General features: G+C 40.8%; 1 protein-coding gene across 1 annotated transcript; it reads right to left on the bottom strand.

Moving 5' to 3' along the window:
* LOC139413049 (ras-related protein ralB-B-like) lies at nt 1-7,098 on the bottom strand. Its single transcript, XM_071160064.1, has 5 exons — nt 6,967-7,098; nt 5,492-5,673; nt 5,107-5,315; nt 2,540-2,717; nt 1-2,293 (listed from the first exon to the last, which is right to left on the bottom strand). Exons 2-5 carry the CDS (start codon nt 5,603-5,605, stop codon nt 2,183-2,185), a joined length of 612 nt encoding a protein of 203 aa, XP_071016165.1. The 5' UTR covers nt 5,606-5,673; nt 6,967-7,098; the 3' UTR covers nt 1-2,182.
* Nucleotides 7,099-12,818: the final 5,720 nt, after the last annotated feature.

Here is a 12,818-nt window from a genome sequence, read left to right as displayed (position 1 = left end):
TTCATTACAAAAGAGAACTTTATTTGGTAACACAAAAACTGTTTGTATATAACCCATAATAAGTGTGCACACAAACAGTAATTTAGTTTAATGCTTCAGTTTCAAGTGTAGAATTAGAAAGGCAACACTGAAACATTGACATTTTTGTGGAGAAAAAGTGCAAAAGTCAAAAGTCAAAAGTTTGGACACACCTACTCATTTTACGGCTTTTCTTTATTTTTACTACATTGTAGAATAATAGTGAAGACAAACTATGAAATAACATATATGGAATCATGTAGTGACCAAAACATGTTTTTTTCAATCAAAAATATTTCATGAGATTAAGTGGCCACCCCATGCCTTGATGACAGATTTGCACACTTTCTCTCAACCAGCTGCATGAGGTAGTCACCTGGAATGCATTTCAATTAACAGGTGTGCCTTGTTAAAAGTTAATTTGTGGAATTTCTTTCCTCAATTTTTTTGGAGCCAATCAGATGTGTTGTGACAAGGTAGGGGTGGTGTGCAGAATATACCAACTAGGGCTAAAAGACCATATTATGGCAAGAACAGCTCAAATAAGGAAAGAGAAACAACAGTCCATCATTACTTTAAGACTTTAAGGTCAGTCAATACAGAAAATGTATTCAAGAGCAGTTGAAAAGACCAAGCGCTATGATGAAACTGGCTCTCATGAGGACCGCCACAGGAAAGGAAGACCCAGAGTTACCTCTGCTGCAGAGGATAAGTTCATTAGAGTTACCAGACTCAGATTGCAGCCCAAATAAATGCTTCACAGAGTTCAAGTAACAGACACATCTCAACATCAACTGTTCATGGTCGAATTGCTGCAAAGAAACCACTACTAAAGGACACCAATAATAAGAATAGACTTGCTTAGGCCAAGAAACATGAGCAATGGACATTAGACCGGTGGAAATGAGTCCAAATTTGAGATTTTTGAGATTTGAGATTTTTGGTTCCAACCGCCGTGTCTTTGTGAGATGCAGATTAGGTGAACGGATGATCTCCACATGTGGTTCCCACTGTGAAGCATGGAGGAGGTGGTGTGATGGTGACACTGTGATTTATTTAGAATTCAAGACACACTTAACCAGCATGGCTACTACAGCATTCTGCAGCAATACGCCATCCCATCTGGTTTCCGCTTAGTGAGACTATCATTTGTTTTTCAACAGGACAATGACCCAAAACACACCTCCAGGCTGTGTAAAGGATATTTGACCAAGAAGGAGCGTGATGGGAGAGCTGCATCAGATGACCTGGCCTCCACAATCCCCCGACCTCAACCCAGTTGAGATGGTTTGGGAAAAGTTGGACCGCAGAATGAAGGAAAAGCAGCCAACAAGTGCTCAGCACTAGATGATTCCATGTGTGTCATTTCATAGTTTTGATGTCTTCACTATTATTCTACAATGTAGAAAATAGTCAAATAAAATAAAAACCTTGAATGAGTAGGTGTGTCCAAACTTTTGACCGGTATTATATACACGATGTGGATATAGTACATGTTGAATTGTACATGTGGACAATATGTTGGATTATGAATAAGGTGACTTAATTATCTGACTGATTTTCATGCGGTGGACCATAAATACATTTTAAAAAGTGGTGTAGTAGTGGTAGTAGGAATATAAAATGGATTGCAGTGCAAACAGTAAGACATCAAACAGCATAGCCAATTTCTCTTGGTGATGAGGCTACCTACTCCTACAAGTGAGCATCAAACCAAGGCCATATTTAAGTAGTGTGCGAGTGAGTGATTGTCTGTGATCATAACCTATATATTCACGATCAATGTTGAGGCACTTCATCTAAACAGTCCCCGCTGGACCCGTCCCCAACAGTGGCACAAAGGATGGTTTGCATAACTAACATAGGTTAGGCCACCCCTCTGACTGCCACAATGTGAGAGGTACTGTGTATGGATTTGATGTGTGTTAAAATGGCAGAAGGCTCAGTTCAGTGGGAAGAATCTGTAGATCTGATTTGTGTTCAGTAGGCAAGAAACTGAAGAAAATGCTCCAAAGGGAGACGTAATATATTGTCCAATAAGAAAGGTTTTGAAACATTTTGCTACAGTATGTCCTAATGAACATGTCCCTGTCTAATGCCACTGTGCTGCGGAGGCTCTAGTCTGGTCTGGCTCTGTGTGTCTGACTGAAAGGTCGGGTCTAGATCAAAGCAGACAACATTTGAAAGCCTTCTTGATCTTGCCTTCTTTTCCACCCTTATCCTTGCTCTCTGACATTTTCTTTTTTCGCACCTCCCTCATAAGATCAAAGAACACCTGAAAAGGATGGACAGCTGTTAGTTCAACACTATAGTTACATTGACAATGGAAGTTGATTTACTGTAAAAGGTTGTTTCTAATCATGCTTGCAGTTTCTGATCTCTTTTTCCCGGAAACATATTTTGATAACATAATCCCCCCCATCTAAAAAGTATAAATCCTAAGTAAGAAATTACACGAAGGTATATTGTTCCTAGTCCTACTGTAGCAAAGTGGACAGTACGTTTAAGTTTGGTTACATACCTTGTCAACGTTGGCTCGTGTCTTGGCTGAGGTCTCCACGTACTGCACCCCCCACTCCTCTGCCTTGGCCCGGACCTCGTCCAACGACACCTGCCTGCGGTCCTCCAGATCCGACTTGTTCCCCACCACCAACAGAGGGATGGTATCGTTCTCTGCTTTCACCCGCATAATCTGCTCCCTAGGAAGACACAACACATTAGTCCTGGTGAAGACCCAGTTCATCAGGGGGTATGAATACTACATATGAATATGAGTACTGTACGTTCCCGTCCACAGAGGGACCAAATCTGAACCCATCATAGACATACGTTTCATAAGTTTGGATAGCACAGTACAGCGAGTAGAGTGTACAGTAGCAGAACAATAACATGGGTCACATTAGCTTTAGTTAAAAGGTTAAATACATTTTACAGTAAAGAAAAGTACAGTACAGTACAGTATATTGTACTTTACTGCAACTATACTCTACCTTCCTGTATTAAGTTGCACCCTACTGTACTGTGATGTCCATACTTGTAAAACAAGGAGAATGACATATCCATAATTATGCATTTCTGTGTAGTACAGATCAAGGACCCATGATGTCATTCCATTACCGGGTGTAAATCCACTTCACTTACGTTCTATTACCAAAATATTTTTTTTTTCCAACGCAAGATGCCACGTCATAGCTGACACCACTTTCTTTCTGCAAACATCTTTGAATCTTAATTAGGAGCAGATATTCAACTGTTTTTGCCAAACGTGGTCGCATAAAAACCGGAGGGAGATTCATTTTTGTACATTTTTCATTATGCGGGTGAAAGCAGAGAGTCCTTGTGCATAAAGTTGTATGGTTTCTTAAACTTTGAAATGGTTTTTGTTTGGCATATGTTAAGTGAAAAAAAAAAGTAAAAGCCTAATTCCTTTACCATGGAATTACATGTACAGTGGCTTGCGAAAGTATTCCCCCCTTTGCATTTTTCCTATTTTGTTGCCTTACAACCTGGAATTAAAATGGCTTTTTGGGTTGTTTGTATCATTTGATTTACACAACATGCCAACCACTTTGAAGATGCAAAATATGTTTTTTATTGTGAAACAAAGACGAGGAAAAAACGGACAACTTCAGTGTGCATAACTAGTCCCCACCCCCACCCAAAGTCAATACTTTGTAGAGCCACCTTCTGCAGCAAATACAGCTGCAAGTCTCTTGGGGTATGTCTCTATAAGCTTGGCACATCTAGCCACTGGGATTTTTGCCCATTCTTCAAGGCAAAACTGCTCCAGCTGCTTCAAGTTGGATGGGTTCCGCTGGTGTACAGCTATCTTGAAGTCATAACACAGATTCTCAGATTCTCCTGACCCCTCCTGTCTCAGCCTCCAGTATTTATACTGCAGTAGTTTATGTGTCGGGGGGCTGGGGTCAGTTTGTTATATCTGGAGTACTTCTCCTGTTCTATTCGGTGTCCTGTGTGAATTTAAGTGTGCTCTCTCTAATTCTCTCTCTCCTTCTCTCTCTCGGAGGACCTAAGCCCTAGGACCATGCCTCAGGACTACCTGACATGATGACTCCTTGCTGTCCCCAGTCCACCTGGCCGTGCTGCTGCTCCAGTTTCAACTGTTCTGCCGTATTATTATTGGACCATGCTGGTCATTTATGAACATTTGAACATCTTGGCCATGTTCTGTTATAATCTCCACCCGGCACAGCCAGAAGAGGACTGGCCATCCCACATAGCCTGGTTCCTCTCTAGGTTTCTTCCTAGGTTTTGGCCTTTCTAGGGAGTTTTTCCTAGCCACCGTGCTTCTGCACCTGCATTGCTTGCTGTTTGGGGTTTTAGGCTGGGTTTCTGTACAGCACTTTGAGATATCAGCTGATGTACGAAGGGCTATATAAATAAATTTGATTTGATTGAGGTCTGGGCCTTGACTACGCTATTCCAAGACATTTAAATGTCTCCCCTTAAACCATGCAAGTGTTGCTTTAGCAGTATGCTTAGGGTCATTGTCCTGCTGGAAGGTGAACCTCCATCCCAGTCTCAAATCTCTGGAAGACTGAAACAGGTTTCCCTCAAGAATTCCCCTGTATTTAGCACCATACATCATTCCTTCAATTCTGACCAGTTTCCCAGTCCCTGCAGGTGAAAAACATCCCCAGAGCATGATGCTGCCACCACCATGCATCACTGTGGGGCTGGTGTTCTCGGGGTGATTAGAGGTGTTAGATTTGCGCCAGACTTAACATTTTCCTTTATGGCCAAAAAGCTCAATTGTAGTCTCATCTGACCAGAGTACCTTCTTCCATATGTTTGGGGAGTCTCCCACATGCCTTTCGGCAAACACCAAATGGTGTTTGCTTATTCTTTTCTTTAAGCAATGGCTTTTTTTCTGTCCACTCTTCAGTAAAGCCCAGCTCTGTGGAATGTACAGCTTAAAGTGGTCCTATGGACAGATACTCCAATCTCCGCTGTGGAGCTTTGCAGCTCCTTCAGGGTTATCTTTGGTCTCTTTGTTGCCTCTCTGATTAATGCCCTCCTTGCCTGGTCCGTGAGTTTTGGTGGGCGTACCTATCAGCGTAGACGTACCTGAACTCTGAGGTGGCAGTGAACGACTCGTGTTCGGTGATGGAGAAGACTAGCAGGAAGCCCTCTCCGCTCCTGAAGTAGTTATCTCTGATGGCAGCATAGTCCTCCTGTCCAGCTGTGTCCAGGATGTCGATCTGGACCTCCTCTCCATCCAGCACCACCTTCTTCCTGTAGCTGTCTGCCTTGGTGGGCTCGTAATCCTCCACAAACTAGGAGGTGGGAAGGAATTATTTTATTTACAGAATCGTAAACTCTTTTCAATGGAAAAGCAGTATTGGAGGTTTGAGTGGCAGCTTGCCCAAGTCTCTCTTTAGCCTCAGTGTCCACCACATGCTACAAAGGGAGCAATGTACAGTCTGGTAACGATCAGACTTATCGCTCTTACCTCGTCATACATGAACTGCAGAGTGAGGGCTGACTTCCCAACACCTCCACTTCCCACCATGATCACCTTGTGCAGCACCAGAGAGCTCTGGTTCTTACTCTTTCCAGTAGCCATCTTTGGATTTGGACACTGTCCACTGCTACTACACTAATGGAAACTGCCTCCACCAACACCAGAACTTCCTACAGTTGGACACAAACATGTAAATTAGCCTACAAAACTAAACATTCAAACATTAAAAAAAGTTGCAGAAAAGTGTTCAGAGAAAGAAGGCAGAGTTTTGTATACGTATGTACATCTAATGTCAAAACAGATCCACATGGACCTAAAAGGTTGACAAAACAGCCAATTTCAAAATGGCAGCTGGCTGAAACATAGGCTGTCGAAAACTCCTATTCGACTGACCCCTATAATTTAATTCATGACGGCAGCAGTGGTGTGGCAGCCTTCAAGGGCAAAATTATGTAGGTTACAATGATAACACAGGCATGTTGTAGCCTACTACTACCTAGCCTACTGTACTTTCAGTACACACCTTCACAGCAGTTCTTTTTTTAAATGAACCTCTGATTCGCTATGCAGTCGATACGTAAAAAAGTGTATATTCTTAAACCCTTACCGTGTACCTATCTATGTTTGACATCTGTTGAAACATGTCTGTTTGCTGAACCCCCCCATTTAACATTTGTATGGAGTAGAGACGTCCCAAGGACCCCAGATAGCAAGGACCATAGTTAAAATAATCTGAAGGAATGATATCAGTAGATCATGCAATGGATTTATAAATCAGGCATACAACAAGAGGAGAAAGCAAAAAAAGAAAATGTGAGAGATCCTCTTGTAAGTGTCACCAACTGAATGTTGGCATCATGTCAAGTGTAGCTGCTGCTTCTGCAAAAGCTAATGAGGATCCAAATATGATTTTTTTATTAAATTAACAATGTATTGAAACAAGACCCGAGGAAACATTCCCACAACGTAATAGGCCTTAATGTCAGTTCCAAAACAGGAACTAAAATCATAATAAAACACTGTTCCCAACTATAAGACCATAACTTCCCCATAACTTTTGGCTATTTTTAAAACAAAGCAGCTAAACATATGTCCCTTTTAAGTGCCCTAACTTCTGCCCCAAAATCCAGGGGCCAAACTTTTTTTTTTATCCAGTCAGATAAACACTCCCAACAGCCTACCCGACTACACCCCTGCCAAAATCAAAATAGATCAAAATAAATTGATTTGAGACTTCTGCTACTTTCTACCTGCAACTTTCTCTCAAGGAGCAGCTCTCGATTGGATAGATACAAATTAGATGTGGTCAACCGAATATTGGATGAGAATATGTCAATCGACAGACGTTGCGCAAACAGTGGTATGTTGGACCAAAATAAAATATAAATAAAAATCCGCTTCTGATATCGATTTCCACTTGTACATACTTCTACAAAAGTGCATAGAGATAGCAAACGTCTCACCTCGTAATGTGTTTGGTGTCTTTCTTTGCTGTTATCCGGTATACACCATGGGAAAGCTAAAGTAGAGGGCAAGTTCCACTTACCAGCCGCAAATGCGGATATTTTGACCACTCCCGGACGTCGTGTGATAACGATTATATGAACAGGATGTGACGTCATATGGAATTGTGCCACCAAAGACCGTACAATATGAACAAGATGGGCTAGGACTGCTTCTCTCCGATCACACTTGTAGGCGATGTCATGGCGACGTTGATGCCGCGTTAAAAATAAACCATGATGTCAGTGATCTTCACTTCGGAATGTCGAAGCTCTAGAAAGAGGCCCGAGTTCCCGAGTTGGAATTCCGAGTTGGATGACCGTTCGAAAGGAATGCGCCATTTTTTTAAAGACTGTGCATGTAAAAAATATTAATGTTTAGAAAGTTGGCGCACACCATACATATGCATTTTTGCCTTTATAAACCAAACTAGCATTAAAACTCCGCCTGAAAAACGCCCATTATTAACCTATTATGGTGACAATAATGCCCTCGTTTGCTGCATGCTTTGGATGTATTGAGTAGGGGAGATAGGGTGGTTTTAACACTTTTCGTCAGTTTCTCAGAGATTGTTTATGGTGGTGTATTCGAAACTTGATACAAACAACCTACAGCTGTCCACACAAATTGGTGTGGTTATTATATATGTAAATCAAATTGCAAATGCATGGTGTTGTCTTAAATACAAGGAGTGAAGTGTTACAATTTACCTCATGGGCAGGGTTAGTAACAGTGCTTGGGGTGAATTGTAACAGAATGAAACGTGTGAGAGCAACATTGCCATGTTTAACATTTTATTGGGCAGAAATTATAATAACCTTAAATAAAATGTGTATTATTTTACCCTCCACTAAATGGTATTTCTCAACCAAACAACAACTAGGCTAAACGAAACACCTATACCTGAACGTTTGTGGTGTGTGTGACTGTTGGACATGCTCACTTAATCAGAGTCACATTTGTGACAGTTGTATATTTGTCTTGGGGTGGGCCCATAATTTGCATTCCCAGCACTGCACCCAGACCTCCTTGGAATTGTTAAAGTGCTCCATGCACACACGTTTTCCTTCTGGAATATTCTGGTTCAATCTGCTTTGTTTTGCCTTTTTTCTTAGGCAGGGTTGTTTTTTTGTTGTTGTTCAGTGTGGTTTATCTTGGCTTGCTTCTTTCCAGCTATTGTTTTCGTCAGGGCAATTTTTATTTTTGCCTTCTGAGTGCTTGACTTTTTATGCTCTTCTTCCAGTGCCTGCGTGACGGGTGTATCTGTCAAATCACAGTTTTCTCCTCTTCTTACTCCTTGTTGTAATTTTCCTGAACCCTGCTTTTAGGAAGGGGCGTACATCAACTGGGTTGAAATTAGAAGAGTAATCAGGTGTTTCCCAACCACAGCCTGATACATGTGGGGAGGTGCCCTGTGAAGTGACTGGAGAGGTGGCCTGGAAGGCAGTTGGAGAGGTGTCCTGGAAGGCAGTTGGAGAGGTGGCCTGTGAGGCAACTGGAAAGGTGGCCTGGAAGGAAGTTGGAAAGGTGGCCTGGAAGGCAGTTGGAAAGGTTGCCTGGAAGGCAGCTGAAGAAATGGCCTGGGAGGCAGCTGGAGAGGTGGCCTGGAAGGCAGTTGGAGAGGTGGTCTGGAAGGCAGTTGGAGGGGTGGCTTAGAAGGAAGTTGGAGAGGTGGCCTGGATAACTGTGGGCACAGGGGCCTGAGCGGTGTCTGAAGAGGAGACCTGGGAGGCAGGTCTTTCCGGGCTTCATCCTCAAACAGGCATCACTGGCTGAGTTCACCATTTTCTTAAATGGCCCGTACATGCTTACATTCTTGTTAATCTAACTGCACTGTCCAATTTACAGTAGCTTTTACAGTGAAAGAATACCATGCTATTGTTTGAAGAGAGTGCACAGTTATGAACTTGAAAATGTATCAATAAAACAATTAGGCACATCTGGGCAGACTTGATACAATATTTTGAACAGCAATGCAGTGGTTAATTTGATCAGTCTAAAACGTTTCACGTACACTGCTCCCATCTAGTGGCCAAAATCTAAATTGCACCTAAACTGCAATAATACAGTGGGCTTTCTCTTGCATTTCAAATATGAAAAATTACAACAACAACAAAAAATGTTTTTGCTTTGTAATATCTTTAACCAGATCTAATGTGTTATATTCTCCTACATTACTTTCAAATTTCCACAAACTTCAAGGTGTTTCCTTTCAAATGGTATCAAGAATATGCATATCCTTGCTTCAGGCCCTGAGCTACAGGCAGTTAGATTTGTGTATGTCATTTTAGGTTAAAATTGGAGAGAAAAAAAGGGTCCGATCCTTAACACAGGCTTAGGAGATCTTATACGTTTTGTTCTATGAGATAATAGCAGTTAACATGACCTTTATGAATTATGAAGCCTTTATGTGCTTTTTCTATAACATCAATTATTTTAAACTCACAAAACATATAAAATCTCATAAACCTGTGTCTGCCACAGACCTTGTTTTCGGGGTTTATCCAAAAACCCTCCAAAAACACCATTCATTTTCCTAATTTTGTCTAACAAACCATGGCGGAGTTAGTGCCTACAAAAAGTGGAACGCTCGTCGGAAGAAGTGGACCAAGATGCAGCGTGGTAGGTGTTCATACTTTTATTACAGCTGACCACTAAACAAAAGAACGTCACGTTCTGATGGCTACACAGCGCTAACAACAACAACAACAACAAAAAACATCCCACAACCTAAGGCTGCAAAACAGGCTGCCTAAGTATAATTCCCAATCAGAGACAACAATAGACAGCTGTCCCTGATTGAGAACCATACCCGGCCAAAACATAGAAACACAAAACCTAGAAATAAAGAACATAGAATGCCCACCCAAATCACACCCTGACCAAACCAAAATAGAGACATAAAAAGCTCTAAGGTCAGGGCGTGACAAAAAAACTCCATTAGGCTACTATTTATTTGTATTGCAATCAGGCCAGGGCAGTTTCTTAAGGAAATGGCAATTGCAAATGTGATCAAATGTCTCTGGAGGTGTTGGCAGAATGTTTAAAACTTTTACAGTAACATTTGCTGTATCTGACCATTTCTGAAAGAAAAAAAACAATTGCAAATTGTTGTGGACCTGTAAACAGATCGTTTGAATTCGATAATGTTTTGCATTTACTTTTCCCCAAACTTAAATATGCTGCACTGCCCACAAATTCTGAAACGTTGTCTAGTATGCTCAACAAAATGTAAAACCTAGTAGGCCAATTTACGGTGGTATCCTACACTCTTTAAAGCAAAATATCAACTGTCTGTTCATCTCTTAAATTCTACTGTAGGCTATATTATAAACCGCGCTCCCTTTTGGATGCACAGAGCAAAATACTTGAAATAATAGCCTAATTTATAGGCCCAATTAAATGAGAGATGCGCATGGTAATTTGTTGTAAGGTTAAAAGTTCTTCTGTAACATGAACCTATCATGGTCAGGAAAGGTGGGGAGGAAATTATTCTGCATGAAAATATGTATTATGTTCATAGATTAAATGTTGTTTACTTGAGGCATTTGAAATTACAGTAGGTTATACACAGTAGATACACAGTAGCCTAGCCTAAAAAAAATGTAAATGGTAAAGGTGAACCGCCGGTTCTACCCTTAAGCTGCGCTCCGAATCGGATCGCATGGAGCAAAATTGGGTACTTGAAATCGAATTACTACTATAAAGTGGGTCCAATTAAATTAGAGACGGGACGTTGTAAGCCTAATAGGCCTATGGGCACGGGTGCAACTTTCACTGGAGACAGGGGGGACGTCCCTCCCACATTCTGAAATTGCATTTTTCGCAGGTCAAGTTCAGTTGTTTTTATGGCGCACGAATGTTTATGGGTATCCTATGTATTTTGTATGTAGGCCTACACAACGTTTATAAATGAGGCCCCATGGTTAATTCCAAGTAACTACAGTTAGAAATAGAATCCAAACGTGTTTCTGCCCTCCAGGACCGGAATTGCACAGCTATAGGTCTGTAGGCCTGTAGGCCTATGACAATTAGAAACAGTGCAAACGTTTTAATTTATCTATACTAGCCTACACAGTCATTGTATGTGCATTGTTTTCCCTCAATATTATCCAGCATATTTCATGATTTATGCTGTAAATTCATGTTTTATTTTTAAACTGTTGGATAGATATGCCTATATAAGCTATATGGCTCAGGTCTATCGGTGTATTGCCTGGATGCAGATTGCAAAAAAATGTGTGCGGTTCATGCAATGTGTAGTTGCAATATTTAGAAGAAAGGTGGCAGCATTTAACAACTTTCAACTTGATCTGTTTGTTGTAGTATTGGGAGAGCGCACCTAAAAAAAATTGCGTTAAAATATGTTGGGCATTCACAAATTGCAGTGTTGCCAATGTTAGGTCAAATGTATTATGTGATATATGTATTTAGGCATATAATTCACTCATATTTGAGTGACGACAAAACAGAGCTCTGACTTGAATTGGTCAATGTTTTTGTGTCACTTCAAATAATGAAAGTGGTGCCTTTGGTAGTGTCACCTTTGGCGCTTAAATCTTTATGACCTTGGTGTTGTTTCCAATACAATCAGTATTGTTTAGGAGATGCTTATGGTCGCCATGCTGTTTTGCTTGAGCCACAACAAGAAAGGCCTGTCAAAAATCTGTCGGTACCATTCATTTTTAATTTTTTCAATTAGGAGCATCTATAGGAGACACGTTTTCTGTTTGTTTAATTCATGAAAAAGCCACAAAAAAAGAGCATTTGGATAGCATGTGTTGATGGAAATGTTTTATATTAAAACATGGCCTTGTCTAGACTATTAGACCTACAGGCTTTATAAGGAACATATTAAATGTTAATTTATTTTAAAATGGAAGTTTATTGACGATTGTAGATCGTTTCCACTGGAAAGATAGCCTATGCTAATGATTCTATATCTTGTGCGCAAATCAATGCATTATGCACAAGTCATTAGTCAGTCTGGTAAACAATTGGTTACTCGAATTCTTAAGTCATATTTTTTATCTCTCCTAATTCGTTTTCCATAGGACATAAGCATTTTCTCTGGACATGAGAGCTAAGGAGGATAGTTCACCTTAAGCCTAGGCATAATCTCCTACCAAATACTAGGAGTCTGTTTAGTTGGTGGGACGTCCCACGTGGTTTCAACTCCCTGTATAAAAACTTTCAGTCTATGGAGGGCTCCTAAATCGACCTAGCAAGAGAAAGGTTCGTCCGATCATCAGACCTCTTTATGCTCAAGTATACCAGGGCAATTTCATATCGGGAATACAAATCCAATTAAGATGCATTTTAATAAGGATGCACAGGAACAAAAACTGAAGGAATAAGTCCAAAGCAAATGACAAACTGGATGCTACAATATGCGATAAGTTATTATTTGACCGACCCTTCAGCTTTTTCCATCTATGGAATATCCTGATTTGAGTTTATCAACCAATGGGTGGTTTTCTATTCGTTTAGTTTGTCCTCTTCTATTCGTTTCTAAATGATGGTTATTGCGGATTGCAGTTCAATTAAACCATGGCATGATACGTCAGGCATTGAACTGAAACTCAATTGACGGATAATGGTAGCCTACTGGTTTTTAAATTGTGTTACCTTGAAAGGGTGAAGCAAAGGCATTGAGACAAGCAGAACGGACTTGACTCCCAATGTGCCCCTGAAGTGAAGTCAACTGAGTGACAGACATCGGGAATGAACACAGACACGAAATAAGGGGAATATTTCAAGTTACGGTGAAAGGAATATTTAATTCCATCAAAACGCGCCTGAATTGAGTGAA

This window comes from Oncorhynchus clarkii, chromosome 7, assembly GCF_045791955.1.
Source record: "Oncorhynchus clarkii lewisi isolate Uvic-CL-2024 chromosome 7, UVic_Ocla_1.0, whole genome shotgun sequence".
Taxonomy (NCBI): Eukaryota; Metazoa; Chordata; class Actinopteri; order Salmoniformes; family Salmonidae; genus Oncorhynchus; species Oncorhynchus clarkii.
The sequence above is the reverse complement of the archived record's forward strand: the minus strand, read 5'-3'. Positions and strand labels throughout refer to the sequence as shown.